Source organism: Ptychodera flava, chromosome 6 (assembly GCF_041260155.1).
Source record: "Ptychodera flava strain L36383 chromosome 6, AS_Pfla_20210202, whole genome shotgun sequence".
Classification (NCBI taxonomy): domain Eukaryota; kingdom Metazoa; phylum Hemichordata; class Enteropneusta; family Ptychoderidae; genus Ptychodera; species Ptychodera flava.
Genome location: NC_091933.1, coordinates 22,128,730 through 22,146,524, shown reverse-complemented (window position 1 = coordinate 22,146,524; position 17,795 = coordinate 22,128,730). Strand labels below are relative to the sequence as shown.

At 35.6% G+C, this 17,795-nt stretch overlaps 1 protein-coding gene across 1 annotated transcript; it reads right to left on the bottom strand.

Moving 5' to 3' along the window:
* Positions 1–1,994: 1,994 nt before the first annotated feature.
* Positions 1,995–17,333, bottom strand: LOC139135173 (uncharacterized). Its single transcript, XM_070702439.1, is given in 11 exon segments — positions 1,995–2,675; positions 3,582–3,671; positions 4,262–4,312; positions 4,314–4,468; positions 5,439–5,590; positions 5,950–6,053; positions 6,442–6,503; positions 6,719–6,802; positions 7,783–7,846; positions 15,289–15,408; positions 17,251–17,333. Coding segments are annotated over 10 exon segments (936 nt in total). The 5' UTR covers positions 15,346–15,408; positions 17,251–17,333; the 3' UTR covers positions 1,995–2,558.
* Positions 17,334–17,795: the final 462 nt, after the last annotated feature.

The following is a 17,795-nucleotide window of genomic DNA, read 5'->3' as shown; positions in this document are numbered from 1 at the left end:
TTTCACCCCAGAGACTTTTGGAAAAAGCAAATTATCATATAGGTGTATATTATATTATATATATGTCACGTTAGACATCAGCATATTGTAAGTGCACTGAAAAAAGTAACAAGGGATTATAAAGAAGGAATTGTCAAGATTGACAATTGAAAATCAAAGGTATTACGTATAATGATGATATTGTCAGTTACTATAAGCGTAGTGATTGGATAGGATAAACATGTAAGGCTAAGTTTGAATTTACTGATCGGACATTGTGTGATAAAACTCACTCCAAGAGAGGACAACTCATGGCAGCTTTTGCATCAACATTTTTTTTTCTACTCATTTCAAAGTGTTTGGATGCCAAAAGTTTTAGAGTACAATATTTTTTATACAAGTATTAAACATTATAATTTCCAATGTTTGAGATATTTGGTAACATGAAGTATTTTGTATGATCAGATTTGGTGGCAGTAACACACGGTTTATTTTGTATTTCTGTCCTACATTCTGGTATCTATTCTCCACGCTTTGTTAACTTTCTACAAAGGTTTACTATTGACTGGGGTCAGTGTATTTGTGCCAGCATGATGTTGATTTCTTTTTTCAAAGGATAATAATCATGAAATAAATTGACCTGATTTCACAAAATTAAGACACATTTTCACCTACTTCCAGCCCCTTTATGTTTGCAGAATGCACATCTGTTCTGCAGTGACACAATCTGGCAGTTGTCAGTTTTAGGAAGAATATTGTGGTTTGTGTTGAGATTGTATCTTAGGCACTGTAGGTAGGTGCAAAATATGGCAAACAGACCCTTGGTGATAAATTTGGTCAGAACTGTAACTGTTGAAATTCAGAAAACGGTGTGTTGATTATAGTGTTCTGTGCTAGGTACAGTACCATAACAGTGTGTACATGTGACCAAGGATGAAATCAGGGTGAGTGGGCACAATCACAACATCAAGTATGATCCATTTTGTATTTCCTTCTTTGGTATCTTGAGACTTCTCTATTGATGAAAATGTATCTGGAGGGAAGCAGCAAGTCACTGAGGATGGCCTTGCTTCCCCTCCCTCCCCATCTCTCCGCCAGAACACACAGGCCTCCCTGTAGTGTGTGCCTTCTAACATACAGCATTTCCTTTGTGCCAGCCCCTATACCAGTGTGTGTCATCTGTGAAATCTTACTGGGTCAATGGTAACTTTCTTGGGTTGGTGAATCTGTTTTGCTCAGAAGGGACATTGCCCATCTGATATTCAGTGGCACACAGTTTACAAAATATAGCCAGCAATTGAAGGCAGATTATCTGGGTGAATTTTATCGGGATTCCCCTTACAATATCAACAAAATTATACCCGAGGACATGTAAGAAATGGTCCTGGCATTTCTACACCTGTCTTGCAATCCTTAGCAAAAACACTGTAATGTTACACAGTACAAAGCAGAGTGAAAAAGTGAATTTTTTCTGAGAGAAACAACAATTATTTCTGTAAATAGATGCTTTCACTGGACTACGATCAAAATTGATCTTGACAAAGGTAGGAGTAATAAAATTATGTAAATAGGTCATCAGATTTTGTTGTATGTTACACGTAGTGTACATTTCATGTCTAGCTGACACAAAATAAAACATTTCCCAATTCACAATATCACTACGGTGTCGTGTAATTTTTTTGGTGTGTAAACTGGTTTTGTGAATACACCTGATGTATTCACAAATCTACAACTCGCCGCAAGGTCTTTCAAATATTTCAAATTGTTTGCTATACCAATAAATTGTTGATACCGTGAGTTTTATAGTCCACTGCTTCAGTAATTACTAGCAACCCATACATGAACTTTACCGAAATGGTCTGTGTAAATAAATACAAGTTAGAAATCTTCTTGCAGTGACAAATGATTTGTGCTTTATGATCTCAACCCAGCTCTTTAAAGACCTGCTTTGGAAGAGAGAAATATTTTCTGAACTTGTGCAACGTCCTTCCTGAATTAATGCAACACACAATAAGTTACATTTTGTTGTTAAAAAAGAAAGGTACTTTAATCATTTCAGTTAAGTATGGATTCTAAATCAAATGTATTTATGATGCATTACTGCATTGTCTGCATACATGCCAATTTTCAAATGATATATATTAACTTTGTCAAATAAAAACAATTCAGTATCCTAATAGTGTACCGTATGTCACAAAGGCAACAGAGAAGTCCATCATATGTACAGTACTCGCAGGTGTTTGTAAGGCCACATGTTCATAATTGATTTTTTTCATGAACAATATTTGTTTCTACAAATTGTTTGGTATTACATGCAGAAACCCTGGTTGAGGGAGACACTGCAGTCCATATTTGTGCTGAAGTTTTTCCTCTGGGACTGTGTGATCTTTGGTAGTGTCAGCGGTTGCTGTGATTGCTGTGGAGGAATCCCAGTGTGATCAACCAATGATCTTGCTGTTATGTTGAAATGCCCATCATGATAGCTGCCTTCCCCGGCAAACCAGTGAACAAATTACCCGATACAGACCAGATACAGTCCATGCTCTGATTGAGATCTTGTGTGCTTTGATCCTCCCGTTTCACCTTTCCACTGCCTCAATGACAGAGTTGGCCACATCCAGCAGAGCTCTGCCAGTGGCTGAATCTGGATACTGAGTGAATATGCTCTGTCCCCGCTCACAGCACTCTGTCAGTCTCTGTCAGTGAAACAGAAATCAAGTATAAAAATATTGTACTCTGAATGTAAAGATACTGTGTTGAATCCTGAAAAGGCTTATAACAACAGAATTTGAATATCATGAACAAACAATTGTATCAAACAATTATATCAAAGAATTGCTTCCAAAATTGGTATTGTCATTACAAACTAAAAGCACAGGGCCCCAATACCTTTATGGTTTGCAATTCAATTTACTATCTGTTATGAATACATCTGCAGGGATTTTTCTCTTACTCAATCTTCACACAAAATCCATCAATTTTCTTGTAGACCTGCACAAGACTGTCAACACTACGCAATTAAACAAATGAACATATAGTCCCAGGTGGTCCAGCTCCCTGTATTACAAAGCTATGGAGCGACCCTTCAGAAAACTACATTGTTTATATTATGCAAATCGGGCCCAGTGTTCTTCAGATGTGCCAATTTTCCAACTCCACTGTGATGTACAGGTTCATTAACCCTTTCACACCATGGTTTGTCCCAAATCCATTGTTTTCTATTGTAAAGTTGGACCTGTATACAGGCAACTGGGGTTGAAAGGGTTAAAGGGACAAAGTCGGCCATTTTTCATGAATTTTGTTTGATACAAAATACTATTTATACTGTTGGACATGTTGAAAGATAATGAATGGGTGGGTGGGTGACCATGCATATATTCAACCCTGGTTTTAGACACGATAAATGAAACTCGTGAGAATTAATTAATGGTCATGACCATTGAAACCAAAGTGGTGAAACTAGAATTTGGGATAACATCATTCTGCCATCAACACATGGGGAAGCAGGTGTGTACATTCAGACTTTATGCTGTGTGTGAGAAATGCCTGCAAAGGGGAAAACTCAAGTTCAAAGCGAGGCCAATCCTGGTATTATTACTCACTTGATCAATGGGTATTCTGCCAAGGAATGCCAGACCGTACTCCGAGGCTAAACTTTCAGCACCGCCACTGGAAAAAAGATCAGTTTGTTCCTGGAAAAGAAAAGAATTTCATTACAGTAAAACCCTGCAGTGGCAGTGTCTAAAGTTCTTAAAATGGTATCAGACAATGTTTAATTAATGCCATAGCAGCAAATATTACTGTTCCTCAGACTTATACTACATGTATTCAATTACACAACAGCATTCTACTTGTTTTCAAGTCGGCTGTGACATAACTATGGCAAAATTCTTAACAACTGTTCATCAAATCCACAATGGAAGCCTAAATATTATTGTAACCACACTTTCACTGGTTTGAAGACTTTGGTCTTATTGCTAAGTTACCATGGGCCATATGTAAAGCACATGTAAATGTTTGATATCATCAACTTGCCCTCTGACACAGGAACTCTTCATAAGTGAATTTGGGAATTTCCTGAAATTACTCTGGATCAGTTTTATTATGTCAATTTTCTTGCATGAGAGAAACTGTCACACATAGCTTGGAGGGCACACTGGGTTGATGGTATAGAAAACTCTTTAAGATAACTCAGCTATGCTTTTGAATATCACAAAATTTCCGGGACATTCTGCATACACAGTCATGACAGGACATGCCAATAATAACTTTCAACATGTACCTCACAGCAGGGACACACAAAGCCTGACATGTTCTCCACAATACCCAGGATGTTTGATTCCCATTTTCCGGCAGAAAGTGATTTCTTTCCTGATTGTTCCCAGAGAGAGTGCCTGCGGTGTGCTTACGATGACCGCCCCATCGGGCTGGCTGTTCTTCAGTACGTTGATGACGGTTAGATGTTCGTCACTCGTACCAGGCGGAGTGTCTGCAAGTACATGAAAAGCGTTACTGAGTAGCAGTTCATTTTCACAGAGCAGAACACCAATGTTATCAAAGCTGGTGAAATATAGAGATTTGTACGCTATGTTGCAGATGAGCACCTGCTGCAAACACTGTTTTTATTTCGCAATTACGGTTATCTCAGGAGAGTTGCATTCACAGAGTTATGAATATTCTCTCATTTTTAGTGTGATTTTAGAAATAAATTTCAAAAAGGCAATGCTGATGAACGTTTAAAAGAGGGTTTGAAACTGGATCAGGCCAATTATTTAACAATATATATATTGTTCTTCAGTGCATACGTTTGTTATCCATAACATATTAATATCAAGTTTGATTTACCATATACACTACTTATCATACTGGTATGTTATAGAAATAACGGACGACGCGCTGACCATTAACGTTTATTTATGGGCAAGGGCGAGAGGAAACCAAAACTTAACGGGTGAGGCTTGCCGAGCCCGTTAATTTTGGCTTTCCTCTCACCCGCCCCCATAAATAAAGGTTAATGGTCAGCGCAGAGTCTGTTATTTCCATTATATTATAAACGAACCCCAAAAACCATCAAAATTTATGAAATTTCTCACGCGAACAACAACAGGGCCCCAGAATTTGTCAGTGAGAAGTGCGTGTGTTGTAAAAATTTTGCAAATCCAGAGATTTTTTCAAAAAAGTATATAACTTAGCCCACAAGTGTTCCATTTAATTTTGTGATTGATTATCATCTTTGTACAAATTACAATTTACATTTTTAAATTAGCTGAAATGTTATGATGTTTACGATATCATTCATATTCACGGGCACATGAACAAACCATTGTTGCATATTTGAGGTCGGTCACGTGGTTCAGCTTGACCAATTAAAATGCCATGGACAGGGCATGGTAATATAATTAATGTTTAATGGTCTGGGAATGCATTTTACGATGTAAATCATAAATGTATTATTTTACCAAAGACTATGAAGTCTAGTTTCCCCCACAGAGTGTCTTTGAGAAACCTTTTGATGATTTGAGTCTTTCTGGGTCCTCTCCACACCACTGCACTGTCTGTGTGTTGAAGAAGAGATCCTACAGACATCACTTTGATTGAATCATGCGGTGAACTGAGTGAAAAAAAAAAAGTGGCTGACGTAAAATATTATGCATGAACCAAGATTTATATGTAACTAGGCAAGGCTTTAATGCACAGCAGAAAAAGAATTAGAGAAAAGGCAATGATTCATGGAAAGGTTTGGCAAAATGATGACTTGTGTCAGGTCCAATGAATGCAAGATTATGTCATTAAACAACATCTCTAGATCTTCATGACAATCGTACTATAATTTGTGTAGCTCTGTATATCCTGTAAAGACAAAACTTTGAAAAATGCGCTTTACTCTGATTTCAATGGACATAATGTTTCTATGTACTAAAATTACGGTCAACTTAAAGAAACTTATTTGAATGGGATACTTGCACTTACATCAATGGTTTCCACCCCCACTGGGAATTTATCACTGACATCCCCTCAACATTCATCAGCTTTGGAGTACTAGGCCCACAGATGTCCAGATCTACCAGACCAACCTGGAAGACAAACCAAAATTTTACTGGATAAATATTACTCTGACAAAACCCATGGAGGACTAACTACTTATCAAATTCTTCATAGTTTCATGACAGAAAAATACTTGAGTTGGAATTATAAAATGGTATGCACGGAATTTCTTGGTTATATTCCTTATGCCTGCATTGTCTCAGCATTAAAAGCCTAGTTAGTGGTGGTACAACATTCTCTTTAAAATAACAATACGATAAGCTATTATCCTTGAAAAATAAGTTGTCATGAAAATATTGTTGATTTAAAGCTACTGCACAATCTCCCAACATATACTGAGCTAAATAGATTAACGGTGCCAACAAACATGAATGAAATCCAAGTAAAACTTTGAGAATTGTCAATCCTTTTCCGTACCTTTTTGGATAACTTGGCTAGTGCCATTGTTAATGTAGCAGCTACGCTGGATTTTCCAACACCTGCAAAAGAGTCAACATAAAGGTGGGCACTTAGGAAACTTGTGTTTTGAAAGATGTTTCAATTTTAATACAAGCTCTCCAAGAAAATTGGCTAATATATGCCCTTACAAAAATAGCAAAATGAGCTGTAGGGCTTTGATCTTTCATTAGATCTTCAGTTGACGACATTCGTATTGATTTCTTCTCATGATTGATGTAAGTTTAAGCGATTTTACCTCCTTTGCCGGACAGTATCAATATTTTATGTTTGATGACTTTCATACGGACATCAATGACCTCTTGATCAGGATCCTTGTTACCTGCAAATGAAGAAACTTTCATTAGCCTGCATGCTGCTGCCACCAAAGGTGAACTTTAATAAACTTTTGTTTTTTAATTCACGTTTTCATGCATTATTGGGAACAGGGTTTAGATGTCCCACAGATAAGATATTGTCTCAGAGGTTGAAATAACAATGGAGTTGAAAAAGCTTGGAGACCAAGCATTGCATTTGCTAGGATTGCTTCTTGGAGAAAACTGAAAACCTGCAACAGTTGTATTCATAGAAATCATATCAGCATTTGTGAAGTATTACTTAGTTCTTTCCTGAAAACAATACTGATCAGTAGTTATAGGTAGAAACACCTCCAACTAGTACAGGCTATGACAAAATTACCCTTGTCAAGCCAAGACAAAATTACCCTTGTCAAGACAAAACTTGGAATTGCTCACATTTTTGCTAATTGAAAATATTTTTGTCACAATGATGCTTTAAAATCAGTCAAAAATACCTTACTCTTTAATAGAGATTTGTATGTTAATCAAATGTGTTCATATCGTTCTATGAAACATCACACACACCTGAACTATAATTCACTAGTACTGCCAAAACAATGAAATAATAGCAATGATTTACCACCTTCCGACCCATAATGAATGATACATAATAATATACTTGGCTTCACCTTATCCATTTGCTTTCATCCATTATGGTCCAGAATGGGTACATACTTGCTTAATTATATCAATTTCATACCTCTATATTGATGGTACAAAACCAAAATTTCAATATACTGTTTTTGTATAATGGCAATAAACCACCTCCAAGTGATGGTTATACCACTTGATTTGGACCATGTCACTCCATATATGCACTCGTTCCAGCTCGCGCATATATGTCATGAACTGGTCACAATCTTACGGTATACCATCTCTAGGGTTTACTGCTTATAAATATATGTGTATTTGCCACAGACAGAACACTTTTTAATGTAAGCCTATACTGAGGGCATGCACCTACCTAACTGCATGCACAGTTCTCTGCCGGGACATCCTTCGCACACTGCAGCCTTTCCAACCATTCCCTATGGAATAGAGTGGGAAAAAATTGTTAGCCAGCCTCTTGTGGAAGTATAGTCGCCTAAGAGGAACCCTGTGGTTATTGCATTTCTTCACAGTTAAATGATCCTGGTAAATTGTTATCTGATGTGTAGATATCAATGCAAGTCTGAGTAGCTACGGTAACACACCCAGTCCAAACTCCCTGTTATGATTTGTTAATGTAATTATGGTCACATGGTATGCATCATTCTGATGCTGATACATGCTAAGAGCAAGCTACCAGTCAAGTTTCCAAAACTGTTGACCAATTAAGAGTTCAGAAACATTTTTGACTTGGGAAGTTTGAAAATGCTGTCTACACATCAGTGCCCGTGCACATTTTAGAATGCATTAAGAAGATAACAGTGTCATCTGTGACTGGGACAAGTCATTTCTCAGGAACTTCTCCACTTTTGGGTGTGAAAACTGGATGAGGTGTGTTAGAAAACACATATTGCCTGCAGGCTATATTTTGGAAACATCATAATTTGTTTTCCCTCTGATCTGAAAGTCGCCCAGAACAGTCTGTTTCCCTAGGGCTACACTGCCTCGTACTTTTGGGCGACTCTCAGGTCTTAGGGTGACAAAAATATACCATTACCTTCATGGCCAGTAAATAGGTGTATATTGTCATATCACAGGTCACATGGTAGGGCAAAACCTACAGTGGTATAGCATTTCAGTTCAATTGGGATTGGATATCTTCCAACATCCAATGTCAAATCTCGTTGACGGTATGGAAGATCAATATTACTCTTGGAAGCTATAGTAACATTTTTGTAGCGCTCTACAAAGTCGGGTAGAGAGTTCCATATGTCAACAAAAATATGTAGTAAGGATAGTACATATTATGCCCGGTTTTGAATATTCTCAAGAAAGAGTATGTGATTTTCCAGGACTTTGTCGACAATCATGACAACCACTGCAACCCCTGTCCTCAGGTCCGTGGAGTTGCCGTATAGTATACTACACGGCAACTCCACGCACCTGTGCCCCTACCCCCCCATACCCTCAAGAGTGGTGCAGCCAGGGATTGTCGACTGTTAAAATTACCTCCCCACTAGTCCGTGGGCTAGAGGGGGTCTACGTGCATCCCCCCCACAGGATAACAAACCTGTATTTTTCAGAACCCTTGGATCCCTAGAATACGAAATGGAATTTTAACAGAAAAAATATAGGGACGCAATAGCTGTTATGGTCATGTTTTGAAGGGTACCGCAAAATCACGATTTTCCAAGCCAAATGCATTTCGTCAAATCTGTCTTCTTGTAAGTCATGTGCTGAGCTCATTTTTGAACATAACCTCACTTGTTTGGTATCATTAGAAAGGGAATTTATTTCTCTTTAAGATGACATATTGCATTATGCAATATCTTCTACAGTTTTTGTCAAATATAATCAAAACTTACCCCTTACCCCAAAATTTAACATTACAAATTACAGAAAATCTCAAATTCTACCAATTTTTTAGCTAGGCATAATAAAAAATGCAATGCTTTGTCTGAAATCTGTTTTATTTGATACAGGGACATGTCAGAAATATGAAATAGACTTTTACAGAAACATATTGGGAATCTACATCTGTAACAGTCATATTTTGAAGGGTACCGCAAAATAATAGTGTTGCAGATTTGCATGCACTTTTGTTAAATCTGTCTTTTTATAAGTTATCTGCTGAGCTTGTTTTTGAATATAACCTGGCTTGTTAGATATCATTAGAAAGATAATTCAATAATCTTTAGAATGACATATTGTGACATGCAATATGTTATATATTTTTCATGATATATAACCAAAACTTACCCCATACCCCAAAGTTTACATTGAAAATTTCAGTCATAGCTAAAACCAAATTCTACAATTGTTTTAGCTTGACACCAAAAATCTGGCCGTTTTTGCTATTAAATCTATTTTATTTGGTACAGGGACATGTCAGAATTATGAAATAGACTTTTAACAGAAAAAATATTAGGAATATACAGCTGTAATAGTCATATTTTAAGGGTACCGCAAAATCACAGTATAGCAGATTTGCATGCATTTTGTTAAAATTGTCTTATTATAAGTTATCTACTGAGCTTGTTTTGTAATATAACCTGGCTTGTCAGGTATCATTAGAAAGATAATTCACTAATCTTTAGAATGACATATTGTAACATGCAATATCTTGTATAGTTTTCATGATATATAACCAAAACTTACCCCATACCCCAAAGTTTACATTGAAAATTTCAGTCATAGCTAAAACCAAATTCTACCATTTTTTTACCTAGACATATAAAATCTGGCCGTTTTTGCTATTAAATCTGTTTTATTTGGTACAGGGACATGTCAGAAATATGAAATAGACTTTTAACAGAAAGAATATTGGGATTCTATTGCTGTAACAGGCATATTCTGTGGAGTACTGCTAAATCACTGCAGTGCAGACTCATATGTGTTTTGTTAACTTTGTCCCATTGTAGGTCATCTGTTGCGCTTATTTTAATACATAAACATGTTTATTTGGTACCATTGAAAAGATAATTTACTAATCTTTAAAATGACATATTGTTATATGCCATATCTTATATAGTTTTCATAAAATATGACGAAAACTTACCCCATACCACAAAGTTTATATCGAAAATTACTTTCGTAGCTATCGTCAAATTCTACCACTTTTCTAGTTAGACATAACAAATAAGGCAATGCTTTATATGAAATCTTTTTATTTGGTACGGGTGAATGTCAGAAATATGAAATAGACTTTTAACAGAAAATATATTGGAACTCTACAGCTGTAACAGTCATATTTTGAAGGGTCTCGCAAAATCACAGTATTGCCAACTCGCTTGCTTTTTTGTTAAATCTGTCTTCTTAAAAGTCATCTGCTGAGCTTGATTTTTGACATAACCTGGCTTGTTATGTATCAATAGAAAGGTAATTTACTAGTCTTTTAAATGACATATTGTAATATGCAATGTCTTGTTTAGGTTTCATGAAATAGGACCAAAGCTTACCCCATACCCCAAGGTTTACACAGCAAATTACTGCAAACCTGAAACGCTACCATTTTTTACAATTTATTAACTTTATATACCAAAGGCAATGCTTGTATGCAATCCATGAAATAAGTTTTTTTGTTAAAAAAGTATGTTACAAATATGAATTAACTTCTAACAGGAACATAATATGATTTTGTAGCCTTTTTGATCATATTTGGAAGGGTACCCAGGTATCAGGGCAAATTTGCCGAAACACATACATTTGCAATATATGGGTTCCCCCTCCAAAATGATCCAAATGGCTACTAAATTGTATCATCTTCCCGTTAAAAGTTAATTTTATACTTGTGACATGCTTTTGTAACAAATAAATCAGATTTTAAACAAGAATTGCCTTTTGTATTATGTGCAGCAAAAAATGGTAGAATTTAAGGTAAGCTGTTATTTGCGATTTGAACTTTTTGGTATGGGGTAAAGTTTGACCATATTCTAGGAAAACTATGAATGACATTGTATATTACAATATGTAATCTTAAAGAATAATAAATTTCCCTACTAATGATACCTCACAAGCCAGGTTGTGTCACAAAATAAGTTCAGCAGATGACTTACAAGAAGAAGAATTTAACAAAAAGGTGCCAGTTTGCGGTACTGCGATTTTGCATTTCCCTTCAAAATATGGCTGTTACAACTATACAGTCTAAATATTTTGTTAAAAGTCTATTTCACATTTTTGACATGACCCAGTACCATATACAACAGATTTAATACCGAAACAGATATATTTTTATCATGTCTAGCTAAAATTCACGGAATTTGATCACGTCATCTATGACAGTACTTTCAATATAAACCTTGGGGTATGGGGTACGTTTTGGTCATATTCCATGAAAACTATACAAGATATTGCGTGTTACAATATGTCATTGTAAAGATTATTTAATTACCTGTTCAATGATACTAAAAAAAACCCGGTTATAATCAATAACAAGCTCATTAGACGACTTATAAGATGACAGATTTAACAAAAACGCATGCAAATAAGGAATACTGAGATTTTGCTGTACCCTTCAAATACAGCTGTTACAGCTATAGAATCCCAATATTTTTTCTGTTAAAAGTTCATTTCATATTTCTGATATGGCCAAGTACAAAATAAAACAGATTTCATACAAAAAATTGCCTAATTTTTTTATGTCTGCGTAAAAAATTGCTTGAATTTGACATTAGCTATGACAGTAGCTTTCGATGTAAATTTTGGGGTATGGGGTAAGTTTTGGTCATATTTCATAAAAATCTGTACAAGATATTGCATGTTACAATATGTCTCTTTAAAGACTAGTAAATAATCTTACCAATGATACCTAACAACTTACATTATATTCTATAAAAAGCTCAGCAGATGACTTAAAAGACGATAGATTCAACAAAAATGCACGCAAGTCAGGAATACTGAGATTTTGCTGTACCCTTCAAAATCTGACTGTTACAACTACAGAATTCCAATCTTTTTTCTGTTAAAAGTCTATTTTATATTTTTGACATGACCCATTACCGAATGAAATAGATTTCATACAAATAAATGCCGGAATTTATATGTCTAGGTAAAGAAAATGGTAGAATTTGATTTTGGCTATGACTGCAATTTTCAATGTAAATTTTGGGGTATGGGGTAAGTTTTGGTCATATTTCATGAAAACTATATAACATATTGCATGTTACAATATGTCATTTTAAAGATTAGTAAATTATCTTTCTAATGATACCTAACAAGCCAGGTTATATTCAAAAACAAGCTCAGCAGATAACTTATAAAAAGACAGATTTAACAAAAATGCATGCAAATCTGCTACACTGATATTTTGCAGTACCCTTCAAAATATGACCGCTACAGGTGTAGAGTCCCAATATTTTTTCTGTTAAAAGTCTATTTCATATTTCTGACATGTTCCTGTTCCAAATAAAACAGATTTAATAGCAAAAACGGCCAGATTTTTTGTTTCTAGCTAAAAAATGGTAGAATTTGGTTTTAGCTATGACTGAAATTTTCAATGTAAACTTTGGGGTATGGGGTAAGTTTTGGTTATATATCATGAAAACTGTATAACATATTGCATGTTACAATATGTCATTCTAAAGATTAGTGAATTATCTTTCTAATGATACCTAACAAGCCAGGTTATATTCAAAAACAAGCTCAGTAGATAACTTATAACAAGACAAATTTAACAAAAATGCATGCAAATCTGCTACACTGTGATTTTGCGGTACCCTTCAAAATATGACTGTTACAGCTGTAGATTCCTAATATTTTTTCTGTTAAAAGTCTATTTCATAATTCTGACATGTCCTTGTACCAAATAAAATAGATTTAATAGCAAAAACGGCCAGATTTTATATGTCTAGGTAAAAAAATGGTAGAATTTGGTTTTAGCTATGACTGAATTTTCAATGTAAACTTTGGGGTATGGGGTAAGTTGGTTATATATCATGAAAACTATATAATATATTGCATGTTACAATATGTCATTCTAAAGATTAGTGAATTATCTTTCTAATGATACCTGACAAACCAGATTATATTCAAAAACAAGCTCAGCAGATAACTTATAAGAAGACAATTTTAACAAAAATGCATGCAAATCTGCTACACTATGATTTTGCGGTACCCTTCAAAATATGACTGTTAAAGATGTAGATTCTCAATATTTTTTCTGTTAAAAGTCTATTTCATAATTCTGACATGTCCCTGTACCAAATAAAATAGATTTAATAGCAAAAACGGCCAGATTTTTGGTGTCAAGCTAAAACAATTGTAGAATTTGGTTTTAGCTATGACTGAAATTTTCAATGTAAACTTTGGGGTATGGGGTAAGTTTTGGTTATATATCATGAAAACTATATAACATATTGCATGTTACAATATGTCATTCTAAAGATTAGTGAATTATCTTTCTAATGATACCTAACAAGCCAGGTTATATTCAAAAACAAGCTCAGTAGATAACTTATAACAAGACAATTTTAACAAAAATGCATGCAAATCTGCTACACTGTGATTTTGCGGTACCCTTCAAAATATGACTGTTACAGCTGTATATTCCTAATATTTTTTCTGTTAAAAGTCTATTTCATAATTCTGACATGTCCCTGTACCAAATAAAATAGATTTAATAGCAAAAACGGCCAGATTTTATATGTCTAGGTAAAAAATGGTAGAATTTGGTTTTAGCTATGACTGAAATTTTCAATGTAAACTTTGGGGTATGGGGTAAGTTTTGGTTATATATCATGAAAACTATATAACATATTGCATGTTACAATATGTCATTCTAAAGATTAGTAAATTATCTTTCTAATGATACCTAACAAACCAGGTTATATTCAAAAACAAGCTCAGCAGATAACTTATAAGAAGACAATTTTAACAAAAATGCATGCAAATCTGCTACACTATGATTTCGCGGTACCCTTCAAAATATGACTGTTACAGATGTAGATTCCTAATATTTTTTCTGTTAAAAGTCTATTTCATATTTCTGACATGTCCCTGTACCAAATAAAATAGATTTAATAGCAAAAACGGCCAGATTTTTGGTGTCAAGCTAAAACAATTGTAGAATTTGGTTTTAGCTATGACTGAAATTTTCAATGTAAACTTTGGGGTATGGGGTAAGTTTGAGTTATATATCATGAAAACTATATAACATATTGCATGTTACAATATGTCATTCTAAAGATTAGTAAATTATCTTTCTAATGATACCTAACAAGCCAGGTTATATTCAAAAACAAGCTCAGCAGATAACTTATGAAAAGACAGATTTAACAAAAGTGCATGCAAATCTGCTACACTATAATTTTGCGGTACCCTTCAAAATATGACCGCTACAGGTGTAGATTCCCAATATTGTTTCTGTAAAAAGTCTATTTCATATTTCTGACATGTCCCTGTATCAAATAAAACAGATTTCAGACAAAGCATTGCATTTTTATTATGCCTAGCTAAAAAATTGGTAGAATTTGAGATTTTCTGTAATTTGTAATGTTAAATTTTGGGGTAAGGGGTAAGTTTTGATTGTATTTGACAAAAACTGTAGAAGATATTGCATAATGCAATATGTCATCTTAAGAGAAATAAATTCCCTTTCTAATGATACCAAACAAGTGAGGTTATGTTCAAAAATGAGCTCAGCACATGACTTACAAGAAGACAGATTTGACGAAAATGCATTTGGCTTGGAAAATCGTGATTTTGCGGTACCCTTCAAAACATGACCATAACAGCTATTGCGTCCCTATATTTTTTCTGTTAAAATTCCATTTCGTATTCTAGGGATCCCAAGGCTTCTGAAAAATACGGGTTTGTTATCCTGTGGGGGGGATGCACGTAGACCCCCTCTAGCCCACGGACTACACCCCATGCGGAGTTTACTTACGGTTTCTGAAGGACATCCAACAGCTTCTGCTTTTTCAGACCCCTTTTTGGATTCCATAACTGATCCTTTCACATTTCAGGAGGCTCCTTACTACTATACTTCATCAAAATCACGCTGATCCAGCGTGTTCATTTTTAGCCGGATGCCGGCCAAATTGACCGGCTACTTTCGTATTTTGGCCGGCTACTTTACAGCACTGTTTCGCTCTCTGGCCCGGAAATTCTGGTTTTGGTGGTCTTGCAAGCCGCAGATAATATTTCAGAAGTGCCGATGTGGCTATATGTAGTCTAGCAATTTACGCGGTGAACTTGTTGCTATCACTGTAGTACCGCGATCAGCGAACGTGTTGTACTATACACTGGGCATCGCTCTCGAGGTCAACCTCGCTCGCCCGATCACAGCCCGAATTATTCCGACGTTCACATCGGGTATAGCCGACAATTGGACTAACATACAATTACGTTATGCCCGCGAATAGCCGACCATTTCCGAATGAAGCCGACTTTTGTTTCGCTCAAACGCGGAAGAGAAAGTCGACGCTTGAGAGCTTTGGTTTTCTGTGTAAGGGTAGGGCCTAGTCTGATGGGTTTGGTAGGTTTTTGATCAAATCTAAAGCGACCACAAGTTACTGAGTCTCACTGTTCATACTTTCGAAACGCCACGTCAATCTATCCATGGTCGATTACGATGTCAATATTCAACTCAAGTCGATCGACATCGCGCTTTGTGGAGGGGCTGTGGTTGTGTGCATCGCGGAAGCGGAAGAGAAAGTCGACGCTTGAAAACTTTGATTTTGTGACTTTGTCTGTTGGTTATGGGAGGTTAAGGTCAAATCTAAATAAACAAAAAATTACTTGGTCTCACTTTTCGTACTTTTGAAACGCTACGTCGATCACAGTGTCAAATTTCAGGTCGACCGATATCGCGTTGTGTGTACTGTGTTACAATTGACTACCAGTGTAGTACAGGCTGGCGTTCAGTGTCGTTTATAGTTTGAGGTTTTATCAAACATGAACACTAAAATTTAGCTCTCTTTTTCAATTATATTCAACATCAGCAAAAAATCAATAATCAGCTCGCGGATTCGTTTTATTGTGAAATTAGTACAGTGAATTAAAATCACTGAAAATTGTGTTCCTACAATTCATTGAATTGAATAACTCTTTGATTTTACTGTATCTTCAAGTTTATTTAAATCAGTAAAACACTTTGTACAGCCAGGCTGGTCAGGATTCTAGCGGATCGTTACCTGGGTTGTGAAAACCCTAGGCCCCATTCTACGATGTATTTCAAAATGTTTGTTCAAGTCATGAGCTAAACATAATTCTACACAACAGTCTGGTGAAATTTTGCTATTATCCTTGTCAACTGAATGTAGTTGACAGGCCCAAGTGATATCAAATAATTTTTCTGACTTTTTTTAAAACTTTATCCCTTGAAAACATGTTGTAATTGGCAATGATAATGATTATTCTGTATGCTGAAACGGTCTTTAATACTGTACAAGAATGCATGAAATTACTCCAAAATGTCTTCAAAATTAAAAAATTTCTTGCCCACCCCCGTCCCTGAAACCCTCCCCCTTTGTGTACTATGTTGAAATAGCCTTTTATACACTGTATAAGAATGCATGAAATTGCTCAGAAATGTCTTCAAATTTAAAAATAATCCTTAACACTCTCATGCTGAAATGGTTTTTCATACAGTACATAATGCATGAAATTACTCCAAAATGTCTTCAAATTTTAAAAATTTCTTGCTTTCAGGGAAAACCTGAAACCCTCCCTCCTGTGTGTATGTTTGAATAGCCTTTTATACACTGTATAAGAATGCTTGAAATTGCTTAGAACTATCTCCCCCCCCCCCCCCCCCGCCCAGGGAACCTGGTTGCACACATTAGCTAACCGCCTACTTTTCTGAATTTTCCGCCTACTTCAAAAATTTTTGAGAACCACGCTGATCTAACCAAAACACTGCGCTGGCTGTTGTTATTTTCTCTCGTGTCCACGTTCTGCTGCACATCTGTGACCCATTAATGTACAACAGGATTAGCCCTCACAAGTTGACCTTTTATATGCCTTTGTTTTTATCACTTTCCTGCTCTTCACCCCGGCCTACTTCTTGACCTCAGACAAAGAGGTGCACTTACATGTAACATTGGTGAATTGTTCGAATTTTTGAAATTAATCCGTTTATCCTCACATAAATCGGGGAACGGGTGAAAAGGCCGATATTTTCCAAGTTTTTATTTGGGAATATATTTCAAATTGTAAGTTCAACTCACCCTAGTTCAAGAAAGAGAACTTACCCTTACCATTGAAACAACCCCCAGAACACTTTTTCGTGTCTTTTGCACACATTTTTTACAAAAAAAGTGAACACACTCTTAATAAAGAATGTATTTGTGCAAGAAGCAACCATTATTCAAATTGAAATTCAAACAAAACCAGAAACTGAAAAATGCAACAGTGTGTAGCATAAACTGGCTTTCAGGGTTAAAACACAAA